The sequence below is a fragment of the Micropterus salmoides genome, unplaced genomic scaffold (assembly GCF_014851395.1).
Source record: "Micropterus salmoides isolate LMB-PRFRI ecotype aquatic unplaced genomic scaffold, ASM1485139v1 Ms_hic_scaffold_14, whole genome shotgun sequence".
NCBI classification, from domain to species: Eukaryota; Metazoa; Chordata; class Actinopteri; order Centrarchiformes; family Centrarchidae; genus Micropterus; species Micropterus salmoides.
The window spans coordinates 1,296,240-1,322,223 of NW_024040485.1; the positions used below are offsets into that span (position 1 = coordinate 1,296,240).

General features: G+C 38.1%; 1 protein-coding gene across 1 annotated transcript in view; it reads right to left on the bottom strand.

The window, feature by feature from the left end:
• Positions 1–4,699: 4,699 nt before the first annotated feature.
• Positions 4,700–25,984, bottom strand: part of LOC119902939 (disks large-associated protein 1-like) — a 219,384-nt gene continuing 198,099 nt past the window's right edge. The window contains exons 12-16 of the mRNA XM_038719344.1: positions 24,804–25,085; positions 22,092–22,224; positions 15,150–15,241; positions 10,892–11,044; positions 4,700–7,918 (exon numbers count right to left, since the gene is read on the bottom strand). Of these exons, the coding sequence (XP_038575272.1) occupies positions 7,694–7,918; positions 10,892–11,044; positions 15,150–15,241; positions 22,092–22,224; positions 24,804–25,085 (885 nt within the window). The 3' untranslated portion in view covers positions 4,700–7,693. The remainder of the gene's footprint in view (positions 7,919–10,891; positions 11,045–15,149; positions 15,242–22,091; positions 22,225–24,803; positions 25,086–25,984) is intronic.

Here is a 25,984-nt window from a genome sequence, read left to right on the forward strand (position 1 = left end):
ACAGGCAGTGTATTAACTTATTGGGAGAAAAACGGTAGTTCTATGTAAAATCAGACATTGAGCACCCCCATATGGCCAAAATGCTATGAGCCTCATTACATAACGCAAAGATTCCACTGTGAGATTAGCAGTTGAATCAGGCTCCGCTGATCAAAGCATCGAATCTTTACTATTCCAGGTCAGCCCTAGTTCGTTTGGTTAAATTTTTTAATGTAATGTAATCAAATTATTTGAGGTGCAAGTGCTAAAATAAATGTTATAAAACACCAAAAATGACCATATTTATTTTGCAAACTTTATTTTCCAAGTTTTTTTAGGAATATGGAAGGGCTATATTTACACCTTTAAAATGTTATGGGGCTTTTGTATAACAAATGATCCTCTCAGAGATTTAAAGTCTAACACTACATAAGGTGTTAATAAAAACTAAGAGTGGTCGGTTTAAGAAGTGTTAAATTTTAACTCCAAAAAGAATCTATCAATCAAAATATGTGAAAATAGGGAACAGTTATAAAAATACATAATTATCCTTTAACAGCAATTTCATTTTCAATTGTTGGTGTTTTTGCCAATTCAAAAATATAAAGTCCATTTCACATTTTATTTCATTTTCATTACAGTCGTGTTAGCCTTTGGAGTACAAGAGTTTTTGTTTCTATTCTGGCAGTATGCATTTTAAAATATTTTTTTTCTTTGTCACAGATCAAATGCAAACAAATAGAATATTAAATTTCAGTTTGATGAAAATTTTGTTTCAATATTGGCAGCCCTGATCTTCCATAGTTTTCTACCATTTTGTTTATCTCTCACATTTGTCACTTTTGACACCACCGTTTCAAAGGTTGGCCATTGTCTGGTAGCCATTTTGGATCTCCAACTGGGAAGCCAGTGGCTCTGTTCTAATGTGAGCCATCAAGGTTTTCATTTAAATGGCTTTGATGACTCTTCAGACAATAATAATATTATTTATAGAGCACTTTCTAAACAATGTTACAAAGTGCTATTCCAAGAGCAAAGAAAACAAAACACAGCAAACAAAATAAGATAAATGGTAAAAGCAGGAAGAAAGTTATGAAATTAAAATTCAGTTAAAAGAAAAATAGATAATTAATTAAAATCAACAAAAATCTGGAAAGTCTCTCCTATAAAAGTATGTTTTAAGAAGGGACTTAAAAGTGTTGACTGACTCAGCCGCCCTGATTTCCTCAGGCAGGCTGTTCCAGAGCTTCGGGGCCCTGACTGCAAATGCTCTGTCCCCTTTAGTTTTCAGTCAAGACTCTGGAACAGAGAAAAGACCTCTGTCCAAGGATCTCAATGTACGTCCTGGCGAGTATGGGATTAAAAGGTCAGAGATATGATATAGAACACTAATCTTTCCAATTCCCCCAGTTCACATTAATTTCATGATGTTCCTGCTTTACTGCTCCTCCCAAACACACAGACAGTAAGCTTGCTACTAGAACACTAAAGAAATGATTCAGTAAGTGGTAAAAGAAAAAGATGTTCAGCATCTGCATGGCCCTTTCCTCTTGATAAGAAGGGTATTTCACATTGAATATGGCTCACTGTCATCATCATTTAAGGACAGAGGTAATCAGATCCTGTACAAAATTACACCACCCCTCCACACACACACACACACACACACACACACACACACACACACACACACACACAGGCACATAATCTTTACAAAAGAAGAAAATAAATAGACTGGCAGTAGTAGTAGTGTTAGTATAGTATAGTCACCATAAATGTTGGCATTATAGTAGTAGTTGTATAAATGGCATTATCACAGATAAACATGAAAACCGTCTTGGCTCCAAAGATGTTTTCTTTTTCACTGTTGAAACCTGGGTCTGGTCCAGCTGTGGAACATGAAATACTTATGTTTTTTGAATGTCTTCTTATGGCACTTCAGAAGAGTGTAGTGAAAAGTGTAGTAGTGACATCTGTGACTAAATTCAGTCATGCTGTTGGTGTGTTTAGTGTTGGAGATATCTTTGTACAGAAAGTGATGAATCCAAACTTAACATTCATGCATTCAATGGGTACTGTAGCAATTTAGTATTGCACTTGCATAAAGGTGGGAAACTCACAGGAGACTGACCAAAAGAATGGTCAGAATCAAAGCAGCTGACTTTAAGTCTTTAGTGAGGGGCAATTTCCCATAACGCAACTTATGCAACCCTTCCTGCCTGCTAAACACCCACATCTTTCAAACTCTGCATCTCCAGTTTTTAACACAGGCTTTCTGTTATAAACATATAGTCTCCAAGCCCAAGCTGAGCTAACCAAATGACATCACTGTGACATCATCAGAGTTACGTTTTGAGAATTGACAAAGTTGCTCCACAGACACAGATGACATTATACAACTGTTTTCACAGCCTGAGTGGGACCCAAAACATTTCATGCGTGTGGCGATAAGATCAGATGCAGAATCCAGAAAAGGATTTATAATTTTGCTTGATTTATAATAACAAAGCCAATGCTCTGTCATTAAGACTTGTAAAGCTAGTTAAGCTGTCCATGGCAATATAAACTTGTCTGGCTTGATTATCTAACCATCAAAACCATTTTTTGTATTGGTTACTGTTATATAAGAGAGCTAATGAATACTTAATACTTGTGAAAGATTCCCAATAAAATAGACTGTGTGTCATCATGATCATGTGTTTATCTGTAGAGACATATATTATAGATCTGCACAGTTGAGGAAATTAATTAATAAATACCATACTTTATAGTATTTAAAATTGATATATAAAGCAGTGGTATCTTTGGTTGCAGTGTTCAAGAACATGTATTTCCTTTCTGTGATTTCCTTTCAGAGGGGAGGTGAATGTCCAAAATGTTGCTCAAAACGCAGTGAAATTCATTGGTGGGATCAAAGAGCATTTTGCTGCTAAATGTACTGTATTAGTAATATATGAAATATAAGTGTCATTTTTAAGGTTATTTCAAAAGTCGCATTTTCATATTTGCTGATCTGGTCGGCTTAACGCTCTCCAAAACTCAAAAAACAAAGTTATATTATATATAGTTTGACTATAAACAAAACAAGAATATTTCACATTGTATTTTTGTCATCCAGCCATATTGTTATTTCTGTTCATGTCATTCTAATGCACAAGACAATTAAACAGTACATGGAAAGTTTTGGTGGTGTTAATTATTCTTCCTACTTAGCCAGAGTCACACAAACACTTTTACACAAAGAAAACAGAATTTTCAACCGCTAATTCATTCCAATAACAAACCTCTCATCTTGGAGAAGGTCAATATACCATCTCTGGATGGATCAGTTCCCATTCTTTTAAATAGCATGCAAAGGAAAAACTCTGGATAAGCAGGAAAAATAGGACATATAAAGAGAGCATGGTCACACTAACATTTATGACATTTGATATTTTCAATTTAATTGGATTGAGCAGAAGGGCATTATCAGTTGAATCTGTTGAATTATTATTATTATGAGCAGTGGATGTAGTCATGGCCACAAAATATACTTGTTCACGGTTTTCTTAGTTGAATTCTGATATATGATATAGCTCTGTAAACCAGCAGCAAAGATGATTTTTTTCTTTAGCTCAGCCTGTCCTATGCAGTTCATGGCTGGCATTTTAGTTTGGTTAGATAGCTAGCTTGCTATCTTAAGCAATTTTAGTGTCATAGTAATCTGCAACTGTCTGTAATCACAATGACATGTGAAGGAATGTTACCTTGCCAATGTTTGCTGTGACCAGGTCCTCCGTCAGTAGAGGTCAGCTACCTCTCAATAACATTTGGAAGTAAAATCTATCCTCAAAACTGCCTCCTGAAACTTAAACCATTACAGCAATGTAGAAAAAGTGATATAATATACAGCACATAATAATGTCAGGCCACCTCAGACATAATCATATCATCAATAATGAATACGATTTCAAAATTCGTCAAAGATGCAGTGTAGATTAAAATTTTTCTCATCTCTGTACAGCTCATTGGTTGACAAAAAGCTATGTATGAAGGCTAACTGTCATTAATATGTGTTGTCTAACCCATGGACACACACCGGCAGTGTGTGCACTGCGTTATGGCTGCAACGCGGTTTTATTCCGTCCTTTGCTCGGCGTCAGCTCTCAATGGAAGTGTTTCAGCATCGGAGCATTTAGCCTGCCCCACTTGTTGGCTTGTTGTTTATTTGTCCTTTGTTGTCCTCTTGTTTATTGTGCTTAATACTAAAGATAACAGCTCACGGTAAACCAGTTTTTTTCTGTTCGCTGCAGGGTTTTATGTCCTACATGGAGCATTGCAGAATAAATGTTTTCCCTGCCTGATTTTGCCGACATGTTCAGATATTGGTGATTTGGTCAGTTGTCATTGATTTTTGAGCTTCTACCATGGTTAACTGGGAGATTAGCTCCGGCAGCCGTAACGCAGCGCACACGCCAACTGTGTGAGTCCAGGGTAATTGGGACAATCTGTAGTCCTTCTGAAAGTAGTATTTGTCATTTTGTTCAGTTAGTACTACAATGAATATTAGTCTTATTCCATCTTATTAATTATGGGGTCTTGTGTTACACATAAATCTCTGAGCACTTCCATAAAAGTCACTATTTCCAATGAGTATTGCTTAAGTGTAAATGTACCCTGTAAAAGACAAAACACCTTGAAATCCAAGAAGGCGAAAAGATGTGAAGATAATCTAAAGATAATCTAAAGAGGGAGAAAAACGTGTAACCTGTGCACAGGTGATCATACAAACACCCAAATCAATTCACTGCCCAACATTATCAGGCAATTTTCCCCCCTCAACATAGTGACAGTATCACCACTTTATAATTCACTTGATGGCTTTATGTTACACAAGCAGAATTCAAATAAAATTAACAACCTAACTTTTATTTTTGTAGTTTTTGGCCATCAAAAGCTAAAATACAGACAGGGCAACCACACGAGCCATCAGACCGTTTTGAAACGTATCCCCATTTTTATTCTGATAATGCCCTGATCAGACAGAGCGCACTGCCCGTTTTATTAAAGACTGGATTTTAAAAAAGATCAGCTTGCTGTGTTTTTTAAATGTTGCTAGACAACCACCAAATGACCTGTCCTTAGCCTAACTGTGATTCACAAATCTAATCCCATTAGACAATAGGGAAAAATAAAAACTTGAGGTGTTGAGGAGTGCTCCTGCAAAATCCTGTGGCGCGCCAAAAAAGACGCTGAAAAAGACGCTGAAAAAGACACCTCTTACTGCAAAAGCTGAGCTCTGTCTAATCGGGGCCTTAGTGTTTTAGAAAACTTGGTTAAAAACATTCCAATGGCTTGTGTTTGCGGTGCTCAGTGCAGTCACTGTGACCCAAGAATACAGCTGTGAAACTGGTGAGTAAAAAATGATCACAACAAAAAAGAATGATTTCCAAAACTATGAAAATACATCAAGATTTATAAAATAACAGAATTTTCCTTTAAAATATTGTCCTCATTTTAAGAGGGTTCACTACAGAGGAAGAAAATACCAATTAATCATTACTTGAAGTTCCCAAATTCAATGAAGAACTGATGTAGCATGTAAACGGAGAGGAAGATGAAAGATAAAACAGTGATCATGGCGTTCTCTTCTCCAGAGGGAAAAGAGACACTGTTTTTATATTACAACAGCCTGCACTGTTCATACAGACCTGAAAGAATTACCTGTGAGTGTAAACCAGTGTGTATGTGAAGTCATTTCATATGACACAAGTTAATGATTGTGTGTTTATTTGTGTGTGTGTGTGTGTGTTTGTGTAAGATTGTCCATCACCTTTGTACAAATACTGTACCTTTGTGTAATAACACAGACCCACAGACAAAACCTTCAGCATCTATCAAAAGTAAAACCAAGTCCTGTATGATCTGACCAAACCCACAAGGTTGAAAACACACTGCCACCGCTCAGCAGCATGTCCCTCCGAACATGTAAAGGTGGATTGTTGGGTGTACAAAATGTCTGACTCCGACCTATCACCTACCAATAGATGGTTTCTTTTAACCCTAAAGAGTTGAGTATGCTTCAAATGAACTAGCTTATCTGACCATGTCCAAAGTGGATGTGCTTCTAAGTTGTTCCAGACTGGAAGGTGGGGTGAAAGGCCTGCCATCTTAGCCCCCTCCTTAGTACATCCCACTGCATCCCTTATCTTTGGCGCTGTTAGATGATCCAACAAGCACCTTGCTTTAATCATACTGATGCCTTAACTTTAACCAATGACCACATTTTTTCTCTAACATTAACCAAGTAGGTGACAAAACAGCCTCAGTTCAACCTCCATTCAGTAGTTGTTTCAGTGCTTCCGATCATATGATGTGATCTTCCTTAGCAGATGGACTAAAAGGGTCAGTTTAGGATGGCTGAACCTCCAGTTTAATTTAGGGGGTGATTTATTCTGTACACATGTTATTGAGAACCACTGTAACATAGTTGCAGGTAATAAACAGATGATGATAATTGGCCTTAATTAATGGAAGTTGGACACATATTCAAAGGCAGTGTTCCAACTGTACAGGTATGCTGCATGTGTCTAAATCATGGGTCTACACTGTAAAATATATATTAGAGGTTTGGACAGCTCTTACAGGTCATAGTTAACTGATGCTACCCACTGAGGGGTACAATATCTATGATGTGAGGGTTTTGGAAATTGAAATACACACAGCTTGGTAGGGGTGTAATGCAAATCTACTGTCTGTATCTGGGGAGGGCTCGACTAATGAATGTTAATTTGTAATGTGCTTGTGGTTTGTGCTTTTTCTTATCAATAGATATTTTTATTTTAATAAATACTCAATTATTACAGATATTTGTTCTTTAATACACAACAACTGAGCATCGGAGCAGCCAACGGAAACATGTCTAGCTGTTCTAGACTGCGCTACCCTCCGTTTCTACCACCCTTCTCTGTTTTCATTACAGTTAGTTTTTATCTGTATCATTATCTGGTTATGTCACAACACTATTTGTATTTCTATCTTTATTCGGAACATTCCAGAAGTAAGCTTGGTACTGTATACCGTAAGTTTCTAGGAATTGTCTAGTCTGGTTCATTTTCAGCCTTAATTTCATTATAATTATTCTGGTGTAACTGAGCACATTTCTCACCAGCCTAAATTAATCAAATGATAAAATGTGATTTGTATTTGGAAAAGAAGAAAAGTAAGTCAATATTGAGTCACAAGTATTGACTTACTTAAGTCAGAATTGCATTGGTTTTCTGTAAAAGTGGAAGGTTGTGTATATAATGACATTTTTTTGCATTTGATTTTATTGCATATTTAAAAAGGAAATTGTGCATGCAATGGAAGGAAGCCTTGATAAAAACAATAATTATTATTATTGATAATAATATTTGATAATAATAATTATTAGTATTATTATTTGATTATTTGGGGAAAAAGGCTTTCTAAATACAGCTCTTCGGTATCCTCAGGATCTTCAGGATCTGATTATCTGTGTGTTTATAAGTTATGACTCAGAAGAATATTACTGCAACAATTTAGATTGTTGAAGTTACTCCGAGTGCATGATCTGTGCATATCCAAATAATGCCTTCATATTTGGTTACACCCCTATACTTTGGTGTGGACAACCATACAGTTTTGTGTTAGTGTTATGTATGGTGTGTGTTTGTACTGCATTTCTACCCTGTGTGTGTCCCTGGTAGTGTCCTCATAGTCTTGTTTGAGCCTCAGGGATGTAGATCTCAATGCTGTCAGCGCTCTCCGTAGCGGAGTTCTGCCGTACGGATGCGGCTCTTTTGGCAGCCATCAGGCGCTTCCTGGCCTCCTGCCGCTGTTTCTCTGAGCTCTCCAGTGAGCGGTCTCTGGCCAGAGGGGGATGGTGGTGGGGGCCCTTGGGTGGCTTTTTTGGCACTGGAGGTGGGAGCCGCCTCTCCTGGTGGGAGAGGACGGTAGTGGGGAGGGGAGAACATTTCAGGAAAAAGACATGTATTTGTGTGTGTGTTAAATGTGTGTGTATGTGCCTGTGATGCCCATTTTAACTGCCACCTTCAGTGCAGGTGGCTTTTGGTTTAACATATGCCTGTACACCTGTATGACGTAAAGAAGAGGTAAGATTAATTAGACATTCTGTATAATACTTTTGTGATCGTCCTCCACATTTTGCATCACAACATGATGCATCACACACTGTTTCAGTAACATTGCAGCTACTTAACATGTTGTTACTTTGGAACCTTAACTTGTTCCCTACATGTGCTGATCCACACATTTGTTGATTAACAGAAGTGTTTCCACGTCTTCTATTATATAAATCTTTTTTTGCTATACAACACTCAACACTATCTGCGTGGGGACAGCTAAAATTGTTCCTACAGTACACTTCTGTCAAATATGTGTTTGTGTATGTCATATGCATGCAAGGTAGGTATTTTAGTATTATAATACATACATTTACATCTGCATTTCATTGTACAATCCTGTGTTGCAAAATGACAATAAAACTGAACCTTGAACCTTGATTTAATTTATTGTGTGCAAGTCTATCTTGGGCCAGGGACTGTTCCTACACAACGCTCCATCTTTCTACTGAGACCACAAATGTCCTTAAAAGATAATGGCTTATTGGGTCTTACTTGCATAGTTTTGGCCATCATTTCTATCAGTTATGACAACATTGTAAGCAAACATTTGTCAGTAAAGTAATTGCTGAGATCTGGGAATGCATTGCTGCAGTCTGACAGGTCAGACGATCAGGCAGGTTTGTTAAACTTATTTAGAAGCAAAAACAAATGTGAACTATAAAATTATTACTGAACCTGTCTGTTGAAAACCACAATTTACAGACCCACTTCCTGTTACAAACTTAACCACTGTACTTACTGAACTTATTGTTTCAGCTGTGCTCACTATCAGCTTGACGTCCATATAATGTGGTTTTGATATTCTGAATAAACAGTTGTGTCCCATGTTTTTTGACCTTTCAGACTTATTATTTAGTTGTAATAAACCAGATATATCCTTTAACCAGGTGAGCATGCTCAGTTTTACAGGACCTAAAAACTATTTGAAGATTTAAATAATGACAAGTCTGATGAAATAATTAATGGTCCGGAAACAATTCAAAGTCTCAGAGTACTATACAGCGTTGTTTTCAGTTAACTGAGCTTTGACGAGCAAGTTCTCTCTCAGTTCCTGTAGTTTCTGTTTGCCAGTTTAAACTGGTAGAGTGTCTGCAGATTGCAGCTAGTTCAAAACGCAGCAGGCAGGTTCCTCATGAGAGCCCAGGTGCTCTGATTTTTGCTTCTGTACCATAGCTCCATGTTGAATTCTGTATTCACTTATTTATTTTATATACTTATTTATTCCCAATTTTTTAAATCACAATCAACTTAGCTGAGCTTTTGTCCACATGAGTCTGAGCTTATATTAAAATGGACTCTCAGGATCTATGTGTCCATCTTCAAACCAGCCTGAAGACTAATGCTGCATTTTCATAGTCCAGTACGGCATATATTAGCTCTGCTGTACTGGACTACATCCTCACAAGTGGTAACCATCCTGACCTTCACAATATGGAAAGACAAAGTCTAAGTTAGACCTATCTTGAAATAAATCCTTTGTAATATTGCATTTGTTTCTTGTTAGCATACCCGTAGTTTTACTGGAATTTGGTTTTATTTGTTTCCTTATTCCCTGTTCTTTTTGTGTTTGAGTTGGAATTTATACATATCTTTCTAAATGGATGTCCTCTGAAACTGCTTTGTAAACAGTGTGCTCCATACTGTAAAATGTATTTGTGGTGAAAGAATATTAGCCACACTCTCTCCTGTCCATCTGTCTTGACACTGCAGTTAGAATACAACAAAAAGCCACAGATAGTAAGGCGGCTGTAAGTATCAGAAGGAAGGAAAGAAGGAAGGAAGGGCAGAAGGAAGCATGGGCAGATGGAAGGAAAGACAGACACAATGGATCTACTAAGGCCCAGTGGTATCAAGGCCCTGTGGTGTTGTTGGCATTGCAGTTATGCTGATTGATGTGTGGCTGTTTGCAAGCGCCTTCACTGTCAACACAAAAAGCACAAGAAAGAAAAAGACAACAATGAGAGCAAATGAGGAAGCCAGCAGAGTAAATGTTCATAATGATGCAAGCCACAACAGATACTGCTGCAAGAGACCAGGCAGAAGACTAATGAAAAAGATTAACAGACACCCAACATATTCAAAAGGAAGGGTATCTGTATCACCATAGAGACAAAGTCAGACAACCGTGCACTTACTCTAGACCATGAGAAAAAAAAGCTGAGTGATAATGCAATGCTCAACATAAGACTTTCTTTGCTTTTGTCATGATAATATATGTACAGTTGATCAGTTCACCTAGATAAAAGCTATTTTAGTTCTTTGCAAATGACCATGAAATGAAATTCACTTTCACATTCTCACTTCTCAAAGTGAAACCACTTAAACATTTTTAAATCGCTGTCATCATTTAACATTATTACAGAGCAAATTCTGCTGCCTGTTTTATCTAACATCCAAAATCCATAAGTTTTAGCTAAAAGTCGGATCAGGCTCAGTGGGTGTCAGTTGAGCTTGCTGAATTACCATTGGGTGTTCACCATACCTAAACTGAATCGTACCTGAGAAGGATTTGGGAGAAAGACAAGACTGTTCAGTTTTAGAGTAACTTTGATTTGGTAAAATCTCTGATATAACAGTGTAACAGTGGGGGAATCAAATATTAATTTGGGTACCACAGACAGTCTTTTGTTATGAAATGAGACATTCATATGAGTCACATTCATAATGGCCATGGAGTGAAAGAACTAGCACAACATTAAACCCTCCATTCAGATAATGGTGTTATCTCCGGTCTACAGTCTGGTGGCGTACTAGAGTGTACGTACCTTCCTCTCAGGGGGATCCAGGGGTCTCCAGTTGTTGGCTCTGAGCTGGTGAAGCTCATCAAACTTGAGGCTTATGTTCTCGATTGACAGCTGAAGCATATCCCAAAAACCTGCCAGGTCTGAGGCCACAGGACGAGGATGGGCATTGGGGTTCTATAACAGGAGAAAAGAAAAGAAAAGAAATAGCTTCAAAGATGAAAGCCATGGAAGAGGAAAATTAAGGTCATTTTCAAGTTTGTTTGTAGAGCATCTCAAAATGTGTTGCAAAAAATATTAAATAATTTTTTTTTTTAAATATGAATATATATTTAATTACTGGTATGTCATGGTGAGATAGATTGAATAAAACAACTAATGTCTAACAACATTTTACAGCTCAACGAGTAAAGACTTGCAAAGAAGGTTAAAGTCAAGGGCAACTGGACTTGGTTAAAGATACTAGACGACGTTTCGTCCCTCATCCAAGGGACTTCTTCAGTTCTGACTGACTGGTAGGGAAATTCCAATTATTTAACCTCAGTGGGGTCGTTGGCCAGGATTGTTGATACTGCTGGTTCATTAGTGTTCCTGGTTGCTGTAACGACAGTCGTTACAGTCGTTAGGACTACCGGTGGCCAAGACTGACCGACCATCGTTATTATCTTCACCTGAGGTCAATAGGTCACGTTTGTTGAGTTTCCTGGGAAGTGATCAAAGGACAGCATTGTAAGTGGGGGATAAGTGGTGGCGTAGACCCCCTCCTCTGTTTAATGACTGCTTCTCAACCCTGGTGTAGATGGTTTCCTTGACATCTCTTCCAAACCATCCATCTTCTCTGTCTAAAATGTGCACCTGGTGGTCCTCAAACGAGTGTCCTCTGTCCTTCAGATGTAAGTAGACTGCAGAGTCTTGACCTGAGGAGTTGGCCCTTCTGTGTTGAGCCATGCGTTTGTGTAGTGGTTGTTTAGTCTCCCCAATACATTCCTCACTGCATTGGACCGCATACACTAGATTGCTTTTCTTGTATTTGGGGGTGCGGTCTTTGGGGTGGACCAGTATCTGTCTTAGCGTGTTCTCGGGTTTAAAAAACACAGGGATGTTGTGTTTGTTGAAAATCCTCCTGAGTTTCTCTGATACTCCAGACACGTATGGAATCACAATGTTGTTGCGTTTGACCTTCTTTTCCTCCTCCCCTGTAGTTTTGTTCTTCTTGGATCTTGTGGCTGTTTTCACAAAGGTCCATTTAGGGTTTCCACAGGCAGTAAGTGCCCCCTTCAGGTGGTTCTGTTCCTTCTCTCTGGCTTGGGCGCTTGTTGGTATGTTTTCTGCTCTGTGGTGCAGTGTTCTCATGACCCCTAGCTTGTGCTCCAGTGGGTGGTGTAAATCGAAGAGTAGCTATTGGTTTGTGTGTGTGGGTTTTCTGTAAACACCAATCTGCAGGCTCCTGTCCTCTTCAATGTGTACAGCGCAGTCCAGGAAGGCCAAAGTGTTGTTGTGAACATCTTCTCGTGTGAACTTGATGTTACTGTCCACAGAGTTGATGTGTTCTGTGAAGGCTTGCACTTCCTGGCTTTTTATTTTGACCCAGGTGTTTGACCCACATATCTGTACCAGTGGCTCGGTGCTGTTCTTCTGTAGGAGTTGAGGGCTTTGCTCTCCACTTCTTCCATGTAGATGTTTGCCACAATTGGGGATACCGGTGAACCCATGGCACAGCCATGCTTCTGTCTGTAGAATCCTCCGTTGTACTGGAAATAGATGTTGTGTAGACAGAGGTCGAGTAATTTACAGATCTGGTCAGGGCTGAGGCTAGTTCTGTTGTCCAGGGTGTGGTCTTGTGTTAACGGTTTCCTTACGGTTTCTACTGCTTCTATGGTGGGGATGCAGGTGAACGAAGAAGTCACATCATAGGATACCATGGTTTCATCTGGGTCCAGTTTCAGTCCTCAAACTTTGTTTACAGAATCAATGTAGTTTTGGATGTGGTCTGGCGTGTTACCCACCAAGAGAGCTAGGATGGTAGAAATGTGTTTGGCAATGTTGTAGGTGGCCGAGTTAATGCTGCTGATAATCGGCCTGAGTGGGGCTCCTTCTTTGTGTATCTTGGGTAGTACTGTAACAGTGATACTGTTCCCGGGTGATGGAGTTTTCTTTCTGAAGTTGTTGTAGACATTCTATGGCCTTCTTCTTGTACCCGCTGGTTGGGTCCCGCTTCACTGTCTCATATGCGTTTGTGTCCATTAGTAGTGTGTTGACCTTGTTCTGGTAGTCCGCTGTGTTAGGGCTGCAGATACCTTTAGTCTGAGCTGTTCCACTTCTGTTTTTCTTAATGGCCAATTCTGTGGCTGAGCTGAGGTCCACTATAGGTAGCTGCTGTGGTGTAATGGCAAAGTTTAATCCTTTGGCCAGAACATCTTTCTCTGGTTGGGTATCTGACAGGTTTTTCACCCATCTGTTGTCTGTTTCATGTGTTGTGGGGTTGTTGTCCTTTCTCCTCCAAGACAATTCTCATGTTTTGTTAGTGCTGCTCGCTCTGGACTATAGGTTTTGGAATTTCCAGGTCTTTCTTTCTTTGCTCTTATTGTTGAGATAGCTGTGCCTTCTTGATGAAATCCATGATCCATTGTTAGAAACCTTGGGGGTTGTATTTGATACCATGCACTTTGACCAACATGTGAAAATCATTGACCCATACATTTTAAGATCTTTGTTATCACATATAGATGTTGCATGGTCAAGCATCTGGTAACATCTCTGACATATTCCACCCTTATATCACATGTAGGTAACATAAGTCTGAGCAGGGCTTACTGTCCTTGTTCCTTGCTCTTGACTGAAAACAAAAGGTGATCATGTCTTTGAAGTGGTGGCTCCAACACTGGAACACTCCTATTGACTGAGATTCTCAGGTCTCGGTCTGCGCCTTTAAAAAGCAGCTGAAGGCTCTTATTCAAACTGGCCTTAGCTTCGGATCGTGCTGTCTAGTGTTTGTATCTGTTGTTGATTATAATTTATTGTTTGATTCTTTGTAATGTTATGGTTTTATTTTTAACAATTTTGCTCTTGTAAAGCACTTTGTGAACTTGCTTGGTGAAAGGCGCTACACTATTTACTACACTATACACTATATTTACCCCCTTGTATTCTGAAGAGTGTTGTTCACGTTGCTACCTGGTATGTATACATCTTTAGATAACTTTAGAGCTTTTAAAACACCTTGCGCGCCACCATATATAGAGGGTTATAGAGCAGCTGTTGTTGGGTGGCACTGAAAGCAGCTTGAAAGTAATGAAAATTTAAATTTAAAGTTGTAATACCATAATAAGAGTGGCAGACTTTGTTTAATCCTAAGAGATACATACGGTCCTGCAGCAAAAGTGAAACTAAATGGGACTCGCCCATCAATGATTATACGGGTTTGGGAAATAGGTTTAATCAATTTAAGCCAATGACTGGTGTATGTGGTCTCCAGTTAATGAAGATAGTTATTTATTGAGGTGTAAGACAGGGGTTTCCCACCACTGTGGGTAGCTATGTGTCAGGACAGTGACTTTAACATTTGGCATTGAGAACAAAACCTGAATTGAAAAAGGAAACAATACCATTGAAACATTTGTATTGGCAGTAAAACAAGTTCCATTAAAATAATTTTTCAAAGGCAATTTTCCGATTTTTCTTCTTGTTAGTGACAGTTTTTCAGTTTTTTTCAGTGTCACTGGTTTTCAGTTTGAACCTTCTGTCACTGTTTTGGCAAAGAGCGGAGGGGTCTGAGGGGAGGGTTAACATCATTCTTCTTGAACCAGCTGTCCTCTCGTTCTCAAAACATTGGCAGAAGGTTTTGAGGATGTTCAAACTGGAAACCAGTGACAATTAAAAAAATGACAGTGTAAAAGAAACTTTCACTGAAAGAAGAGTGACGTGAAGAAAACTGACACAAAACACTGTAATGGAAAACACATCAGAATACCAAAAAATTTAAAACAAAATCAAATAATTTTTAAACCCTGCGTTTGATTTTTCAGTGGAACTTGTTTCACAAAATCAGATAGATTTCGAAACATAAATAATGATCAGGTCATTGAGTAATCAAAGAAGATACATGATAAGATTGAGGAGAAAGGAGCAAAATAAAAAAAATGATTTGTCAAAACAATTAGTGGCTAAAGGACATCAAAAGTAACTTCAAGAAACGGAATATGTTTGTAAATCCAAACACTGTTGTATCATTGTAATTTTTGACTGCATGTTCCTAGTGTGAGTGAGGGTGTTTCAGACTCACCAGATTCTCCTCACACAGCTCCCTGAACTGTTGAAACTTCTGGGACATCAGAAGCTGAGCACTTCCAACAGCACTCCTCATCTTCCCAAGGACTACAAGCATAGACACAGTGTTTAGGAAGAGACTAACTTACAGTACATCCATCTGGTCTTGAAAAATTGTAAAAAATACTGTTCTAAACACATTTATTTTCCTGCTTACCAAGGACACATCATCTCCATGTACTGGAGAACTATGCACTCTCTTGTTGCAACTCATGACAACACGACTGCTAGGCATCTGACAAAAAGCTTGTCATGAAATGTCACATTTAGCCATCAGGAGCCATTCTATGTGCCCAGGAATCTTTTGAGGTACCGAGGTACTTTATCTGAATATGGCTATACAGTAGGTTTTAATTCCTTTTCCACAAAAAAACCTGCTCCTGAAGATGAATTTTCTGATGGCTGGGACTATGTTGTTAGTCTTTGCAAAATATGTTCCTCCTTAATATATAATAAGTTCTTACTGTAGTTCTTATTACTCGTGTGCCATATTGACAGAGAAAGCAGAATTCACATGCTGCAAAATCTGTTTTTCTTCCGGCACCAGCGCCCTCATTTTTTAAAACAATTTATTTATTGATTTTCTGCTTTAACAAGACATGTAGTATAAAAGCATTACACAATAACCAACAACAAACAGCAACAATCAGCAGCAAACCAAAAGGACAGCAATAATCACATAAGGAGTCAAACATCACCTCTCCTTCCCTATAAATATGTATATACACACATACATATACATATATACATACTCATATAAAAATAAATCCTCTAAGATAGAATAGAAGAGATGCTAGGCGCACACACACATACACCCACCCACACACACAAGTGCATTTCACAGTAGTCTGAACCATTAGGATGTATCTGATGAAAGACAGTCCTCAAAACAACTACTTTAATCTTATTTTTGCTTGTATTGCAAACTAGCTGCGTTTCAAACAGCGAAAATGGTATCCAAAATATGCAGAGGATGTGATTTTACTGTTTTTTTTAAGAAAAGCAGCAGAGAGAGGACAAGGATTATGGCCCTGGTAGGGACCCTCTAGAACCTGAGCTGCCAAGAACACTTGCTGGTGCCTTTGCTCAAATTACCCTCTGATGCCAACAGACACAGAATTTCTGGGAACATCTGGGTGGGCGTAGGCATCAGACGCTCTGAGTCATCAAAGCAATGTATCCTGGTACATGTAGGAACTGCTGGCATGGTTATACAGATAGGAAAACTAAATTTTCTCTGTCAATATAGCACATACTGAGGAATTTCTTGTTTAATTGAATTGCACATCCAACATGAAAAGTGGCAAAATTTTCTTTTAATGCACTTTAAATCTCTATATCAGTGGTTCCCAACCTGGGGATCAGGACACCCACAAGAGGTCAAGAGATAGTTATTGGGATAGAAAATCAGAACTGACCAAATATTGGTACCTGTAGTTCTGTTCTTGATGTGACTTTTTTCTCTAATCTTTGTTTTGTTCTTGTTCTTGCTTGTACTGTATACTTTTATCTACTATCTTCAGGCCTCCAAAAAACACTTTTCACTTTAAGTGTTCAAAATACAGACATGCACAGGTAGACAAAGGTTGGGGACCAGTGCTCTATGTGTATAGCACATGTATGTAAGTATTTCACTTTTAACATTTTATCAGAATAGAAGTTGACTCCAATACAATGTGGGGGAGCACTTTATCTCAAAACACATGGGGCCAGATTTACTAAAGGTTTGCGTGAGTAAAAAATGGTGTGCATGCAGAATGACGTCTTTCAAAAGTGCAAGATAGCACCTGTCTACTGTTACTACTTTTGCCTCAATGAATATGCAGTTTGGGGACTTTTTAGTTTTATTGTGCAAAGTAGTGAGAGGGTAACATGCAAATACAATAAGTTACTACACGCAATGTGATCTAACAAGCCTACAAGCAATTTCATGTGAGTGCAACAGCATCTGTATTTAATACGTTTGAAAGGAAGGTGCAAATCGCCAAGTGTTGCGTTATCTTTGCGAGAAGGAGACACAGCCATAACTACAGATGACGCAGAGAAATTAACAATATTAGATAACATTATTCTATATCCAATATATAGAAATAAAATTATTTTATTTTATTTATTCAATGAACTATATGAATTGAATAGTGTTTTTTTTTTCCTTCAGCTTTGGCAATATTGCTGTATTAACATTCATGCCAATAAAGCAAATTTCTCCGTGAGATGGAAGAATTTAGAAAGTTGTGTGGCGCTGCGGAGAGCCCCCAGCTGCAGTAGTGCATGGATCACGCGTAAACTTCATCCAGCCAGAGGGAACGATCACCAACTGTTCACAGCGTGCCGGTGGTAATAGCAACACAAGCAGTTGTAGGTATCGTAGAGGGAATGGGGCGTTGGGGTGTACAGGACCAGGGACAGGAGATCGCAGATCGACCGGGCACAGTGGGTGATCATTCCCTCTGGCTGGATGAAACATGATTTGCTAGCATTTCGTCACGTCTGGGTCATTCCAGCATACTGTAGCTGTTTCTGCTGGGGTTTCCCAAAGCAGTTTTTCAGGAGTGCTGTCCCAAGTACTTGGTGTAATCTCAGGCAGGATGGGCAGGTACATACGATTTCCACATACTCGGGATGCACTGAATGAAACAAACCAAGGTTTTTACGCAGTGGCTGCTTTCCCTCCCAACTCTCCATGGCGGAAACCATTGAAACATGCAAACCCCTCATTTAAATACGGCCACCTCCTTTGTGTTTGCTCCTGTTGTCATCTACGCAATAATTCTTAGCTGATCACCGATAACAGGTACTACAATTGGTGGCTTGCAGTCACGTGATTGTGATGACGTGCAAAATTCAGATGGCGGGCAGGAAGTGAAGAGCGGAATGGACAAGATGGAGGAAAGTCTGTACTGTACCATTTTAGACGCTATTACAAGAGAAAGATATAAACAAAAAATCCAAACATATGTTGGATGTGATCCTTACGTTTTGAAGAGGAGCGATTTTTCAACTGAATTGAAAGATTTGCCTGCCATCGAGGCGATTGTTATCAGCAACTACCTTGTCCTGCAGACATCCTTCTACTGAAGACAACAAATGAAAGCATACAAAAGTATGGAGGTATTAAACTTTTTTGTAAGTGGTTGGGTCCACGATCTCAGTGCCAAGATGCTCCACAATGACTGTCGTTTGGTTTTCGCCCGAGTGAGTAACATTTCTTTTTTGTCCAGTGGCTTAAGATAAAGTTAATATGGCGGTTCATTAAAAATGTGCTAAAAAGATGTTTGACATGTAAAATCATAAATTCACAAATTCAATTATCTCTGCCCTGTTGCAGGTGCATAGTGCCCCTAAAGAAATTACAAAATCTGAACGTGAAATCAATGACTCACACTCACAAATTTAAGGACCTTACTCTTGAATTAGGATAGGAAAATAGGCCCATAAGATGTTGTTGTTTATGGATAAACATATACATAAACTGATATTTTCCTACTTCAATGCCTGCAGTCTTCATCAGAAATGTTGCTGAAACTTCATGTTAGCTGATTTATATAGTAACAGGTAGGGCGACCATGTCCACGTAAATCAGCTGACAGGAAGCTTCAGCAACTCATCTGATGAAGACTGCAGGCTTTGTAGTCATGTAAAAAACCTGCCTTGATTTCAGAATCAATGACATAGTCAGATAAAATCACTAATGTTGGTTGTTTACATGTTGTTTTCACTGTGAATGTTAGTGCCCACACTGCAAGGAAGATAAAGGTAATGTACTGTGCTGGAGACAAGGGATTCTGCCTCATCAAATATGGGGATGATGTTACACTGGACAGGAGCCATGCTTCCTACTTCCAAGTCCTAGCAAAGCTTCACATTGTGGATGCTGAGTATTGTGACTTTGTTGTGTGGAACCCTAAAGACATTTTTGTTGAAAGAATTGTACCTGATATGGACTTTGGGATGATGTGATTCCCAAAGCTGAGAATTTTTTCAGAAACTGTATCCTTCCAGAAGTGTTGGGACAGCAAGTTACGAAATAACATTTTGACATGTTATTTGACTAAAGGGCTACTGCCCACTGCTCACACAGCTCAGGCCCTTCAGTTAGTCATTTTGCCAATGAAAAACACTGATTAAAATGTATATTTTTTGACAATCGGATGTTTATTGAGAAGATTATATGAAAAGATAAAATTATACAATGAAAGGTATTACGGTGTATTATTTACAAGACCTAAAACAGTGTACACTTTGTAAATTCTATTAAATTTAATTTAAAAAAAAACAAAGCTGCATCTAATCTGGTAGTTATTTCTACATGGGAATCTTTGCAGGACTCCACAGTACTTTTAGATTGGATTGAACTCCTAGGTTACACAGAAAAATTCACTAAAAACACAATGTATTGTTATGCTGCTATCCTGTTAGTATACCAACATTTAATATATAATTTATCATTAACATCCAAAGTTTTCATTTTAACAGTTGTCAGTTTATTTATATCGTAGGAAATAATGCCAAACGCTCAGCTGAGCATGTTTTGTTACACAGAAAATGTCATATCATTGCTAATGATCAGAAGTTTACTTCATAGTTTGTCAATTATTGCATTAGTGTGCTCTACTACTGGCTTTGTTCCTTTTTACACTGAAATGACAAATTAAGCACTTGTTAAAGTATTACTTTTACCAACAATGACCCGTTGATATGCCATGTTCAGGTAGTTTTTGTAATTTTTTACTCCAGTGGGACCACAGACTGAAAAATTTACCAAGGCACAGCAAATAACTCCAAACCTATCAATCAATGTCAGTGACTTGCCTGGTTTTGTTGCCATGTGTTTGATGGGCATGGCCCTACTTTTTGCAAAATCTGATTTTCCTTCTAACCAATCCAATAACTCTTTCCACATGAATACGCACATTAGCTATTTGTTTCTTCCACCTTGTATGCTGACAGCTGTCTTTTCCCCTTTGTGAATGCAGGTATCTGCAGTGAAGCAAAGTAGAATCCTACACTATCCCCAATGTTAAACCCACGGTCTCCTAGAACAATTTCTCCAGGTAAAAGGTTTTTTAGGAGGTCACTCTCTTCAGTAATCTTCTTATCACTAACTCTTCCTCCCCAGCCAGGAGATATGTAAGAGACATACCCTTGGGGATCAACACCGATCAGAAACTTCCCAGTGTGGTGATGTTTATAGTTTGACCAGGTTTGTGCTCTAGCAAGAAAATTAGAAGGTTGTTCAATAAATACTTCAAAGCAGTAACTCTACATCCAAATTCTTGCTGGAATGCCATTGGTATTATGGCTTAAAGTACATTTCACTCTGGCCACTCAATTAAAAACTGTGGAGCAAGAGACATTGAACCTGAAAGCCAAATCTTTCAGAGGAAGGTTTAGTCTCAACCTCAGCAAAACTAAAATGACCTGTTCAAATTTAGAAAGCACAGACAAATGGCCCAAACAGACAAAAGGCTCACACAGCTGAAAAACCTGCATTAAAACTAAGACATTGGGGAGTCCAGTGTAAAACTTTGTCTTGTCTTCATTCTTCTGAAAAGACTCTTGGCTAAACTGTGTGTCCAGTGCTTTAGTCCTGAGATCACCCAGCTCTGTTGTGGTTTGCTTCAGAACATCTTCCATCCTCGCAATGTCATCCATGGTTAGGTCCGTCTAGCATCCTGCATCTGCATACAATGTATAGCAGTAGGGAGAGGGAATATTTATTCACATTACTCTCCAAATCATTAATGATGTGAATTGTTTAGTTGCTTAGTTGTCCACATACTTATAAAGGGCCAAAGTTATTTGCATTCATATGTTTATACAGATGTTTAACCAGGGTAGTTCATAGAGAATTTAGTAATCTATTGTGCAAGCCTAATTGAAGGTTTACATGCATTATTTGTTGTCAGAATCACATCTGCCTTATACAACTGGAATACTGGCAACATGTATTAATACAATTACTTCACCTTGTCAATCATGTAACATCTCTGTGTTGTCCTCTGTCTCATGGAGATCCAGCAAGGCCTCTGCACCTTCTGCGTGTCTATGTTGATCGTACCTGGTCGTTCCCTTTCTGATAACCAAGGTTAACTGTAGGAGCCCAGTCTACAGACTCAACATCGTTTAAAGAACTAGGGCAGCCTAAAGAGAACATCCATCCATCCATCCATCGTCAACCACTTATCCTGCGTACAGGGTCGCTGGCTAAAGAGAACAACATTAATTAAATGCTTGTGGCAATAAGGCTGCACCCTCAAAACACTTTGTAGTTGGCTTTGCTAACGTTACGTGTTTGTCTTTAGTTACAGGGATAACATAAAAACTCAGAGAAAATAAGAAACAATTACTTTGACTTTACAAAGTTCGGAAACTGGCACGTTACACAATCAGAGCCACATAAATTGTATTAACTCACCTTTGATAAAGTGATCACTGCACACATGAGCATTTTCCGATTCGGCTCCTCCCGACCACAGACGTAGGTTTGCAAGCCATTTTTTTCCGGCATTTTTCAGTCAATTTCTTGCATTTTTCCCCTTATGAACAACAACTTTTGGTACACGATAAAAGCTCCTCGTGGTTTCTCGGTTTCATCAATTTGAGCAACCATAAACAACGCGTAGGCATTTTGAGTTTGTTAAAGTGCTTCCTAAATGTAGCAAATCACTTCCTGCCCTCCATAGCAACGCAGTGACATGACATCATATGCAAACAAACTATTGCAAGTGCAATATTTTAGACTGCACACGCAATTTAGTACTCTTTATTGGAGATGTTAGTAAATCCGGCCCATGGCATACTAATACGACTAATAACGTTTTGAGCATAAATGAAATTATGCTTTTCCAACATAGTTTCATACATACATTATGAACACACGCACACATAGACATACTATCTTCAGGCAGGTCATTCTCCCGCTGGTCGAGCTCCATCTGTTGACACCAGCCCTCCATGCGGTCGGTCTCTGCCTGTAGCAGCTTCAGAAACCAGCGTCCATCTCTCTGACACACTGACCGCTGCACCACCTGCCATTCAAACATTCAGACTGTCATAAAGCTCATCATGACAATACAAGATATAAGAGTGAAAATTGTTACCTTTCCTTTATTATATTTATTTTTACATTCACAAGATAAAATTCCTGGAAGGGCTGATCAATTAAGTATCATAAAATATAATTTTAAAAGAATATACATTCATAATACTTTTATTATAGTATATACTTAGTTAGTTTATCTATGTATACATTTTTGCTGACCATTTTCAAATGCACCATATAAAGTCTTAAATGTTTGGATATGTTTTTCTACTGTTTCCGGCATGCATTCCCTCTTTATTTCTGTCATAGTACAGCGCTCTTTTTATGACATGTTAATGACCGTATTATATTATTATTATTATTATATTATTGCCGTAAATACCTTAATATGACTCTGCAGTATGAAATTCTTCTTTGCACCCTTTATAGACATTTTTAAGAATAAAACAGGCTGGAACATGTAGCCTTATATAACAATTTGTGGGTAGTAATTATGCAAATGCACAAATCTGATAAATGCTTACCTGCTCATTTAACATTCATGATGTTGAAACAAGCAAGGTATGACAAGTTTGTGCAGCTAAGCAAGTTTGCTGAGTCTGACTGAGGACGTGCAAACCTCACAGTAGAGGTGTTTAGGATAAGAAAACACACCATTTCTTACATGAGGTCCAAAAAGCAGTATATATGAACATAACTAATGGGTTCCAGGAGCAGTAGAGAAAGTACATTTAAATTTCTAAAACACATATGTGATGTAAAGTGTATGTGATTTTGAATATGTAACATCAATGCCACTGGTAGGTCATTTTATTTAATGACTGAATATCACAAAGAGTACGGTCTAGACCTGCTTATTATGAAAAGTGCAATGAGAGACTTTTGATATGAATTGGCGCTATATAAATACAATTTAATTTAATTGAATGATTCCCAAATTAAATCACATATCAATATAATTTTGTTATCTTGTCATGGTAGTCATTAATTTTTTGTGGTTACCTCAGTTTCTTCTATACGTTACAAAATATCTTTATAAATGTAAAAGGGAACTCAATTACATCAGTAATATTTAAATGTTTCTGCATTTTACAATAATTTCTATAAATGCGACACAGATAAAAACCCACTGTTGGTACACATATTATAGAACATTAATAAAAGTGTTGTGAAAGACATTGTACAACAATAAATTACTGAAACATTTGGACCAACCAGAGCTGCTGATCCCTGTGCTAAGAAGTGGTCTTAAAATTGGGTCAACTGCTTTCTAACAAGCATAGGTGCAAATAAAAAGTACACACAGCAGAAGCAATTCATTAACATAGAGTGGAAGCTCTGTTGAAATAGTTTAATCACTGTTAAGCTGATGATACACGGGACTAACTGAACTTTTTAAGCAATGTTGCCAGGCAATCTTGCTGGAGGCAAGTCCCACTATGTTTTGAACAGATAGCGGCGGGGCGGGGCAAGTGGCGGAATGGTGGGAGAAGGAGATTACGGTAGTAATCTTTACTTATTAACATTGACGGGAACATTGCCCAGCACCATTGCTCTAAAAGTTGTTCCGTGTATCATCAGCTTTAGAGAGCAGAGATAAGATACTTGAATCTGAAAGTGAGACGCGTAAAGATTGTGGTTTTTATTCATTAATCTATCTTTGACCTTCTTGATTATTTGATTAGTCATTTAGAGTAAATATTGCCCTATTATAATATAATAAGTGACTAACAAAACTTGGAGTGATATCTTACACACAGAGATGTTAATTTGATGCTTTTTATGATTCTTTATGTTTTTATTACTTGACATCATTTAGCTCTTTCTGAGCTGATATAGAATACATAATACTAAACTATGGAATCATATACATACTGACCCACACAGATCATTCAGTAGTTCAACTGAAGTGACTAAGTATAAATAATTCAAACTGTAAATAATTATTAAAATATGTTTAACTTTATACTAACATGTAATCATGACTTATTATAAAATTAGTAGAGAAAATAGTAAGGCCATTGTTTTGTAATTGATCTCTTTATTTCCTGTGTTTTAAAAAAAAAAAAGTACATAGATCCAAATAAAAGGGTCAGACTTTTCAAATTTCATCAAGTTAGTGTTGAGACTTTTAAAGCCACAAAATAAATAAATAAATAGTTGCTTAATTACACATTGAGCAAATACAGAAAAACAGTAACTATATATTTTGTGTCATGCGTCAGGACACTTGATGAATGTAAGTCCAACATTCACTTTCCTTTTAGCTCTGGCTCAGTCTCCATCAACTCTCGAGAAATGTCTATCTGGCTCTTTAGCTGCTAATGTTCCATTATGTTCACCAGCTACTCTTTACATCTGACAGATTGTGGTGCTGGGTAGGTAGTGTACAGTGGGTTTATCAGAGCTTTTTCACATTACCCATATTGCTTCTTCCATTTTTAATATAACAGTATTAATTAGTGCAGATTTAAAATCAGCGTGGCATTATGAAAGGATATTAAAATAGTAACTGACTGGAATTAATTAGTGAGTAAGAACAGCATTTGTAGTTACTGTTTTTACCTCTAAAATAGTAGAGCTGTTGAAGCTGACATCAAGTGGGTCATCTGTTACACTGTCTATCCAGGGGTCTGGAGGGGGGAGGATGGATGGGTCAAAGCCCACATCCTCAAAGTCATCGGAGGCACAGGCATGGTAGTGGTTCCCTGAGCCCTGGATGCTGACGGTGGAGGTGGTGGCATCACGGGAGTATTGCCGAGAAATGGCACCAGATGGCAGGACTTCCGTGTCAGTGTCTGGGTAGTCAAGAGGGGTGTCCAGCAAGTCTGGCATGTCTAGATCTGCCTGGATGGAATAATGAGAAAATCTTAATAGTGAGTCAATGAACAAATGGTTGTTTGAGTGGTTCAGATCTGATAATTCTATGTCTGAATAATAGAAGTGGTCAGACATGGAATTTTGCTTCCAAATTATATTGTTGTTTTGGGTAGGACTCCATTGTATTGCCGTGGTCTGTGTGTCAATGTGTTTAATACTCACTATACACTATACTTTAATAATACATAGCTAATACTAAATTAGCATTTCTGATCATGTGGTGTGTCATAATCATCACAGGAGATATATCATTCCAACCTTGATGTACCTCAGGGCTCTATTCAAGGAACATATTTTTTGCCCATAAAAGCAGATGATCACGTTGATATTATACAGTTAGAGACTTGCTAGGCTACTGTGACAAACTGAATGTCATATGAATTCCTACTTCGAATTCAGAAAAAAATGCAGATGCTGGTCATTGGCCCCATAGACATCAGTTAGATCAGTAAGTCAACAACTGCGTAATCTCTCAAAATTGTACATCCAAGAATTTTGGTTGTACTTTTGAACCTGCCCTCTCTTTGATCTGCATGTTAGAGAAACTACAAAGAATACTTTTTTCCACCAACTGAATAGTGTAAGTAATTAATTTTTAGTAATTAATTAACTTTGACCATGGCTGATATAAATCGTGATCTAATAACTACATCAATTAGTTTTTGGTGGAATTTTTCATGAAATAAAAAACTGAATTAAAAACGTTACTATTAATAGTTAGCTCACAGGGAATGGCTACGCACACACCTCTTTCCCTCTCCCGCCCTCTCTCTCCCCTCCCTCTCTCTCAGGCCACCTGCGCTGTACTTACAAATCCTCTTTTTGTCCATGTTATCTGTTTATGAGGCCATCACAGGGTGCGATTT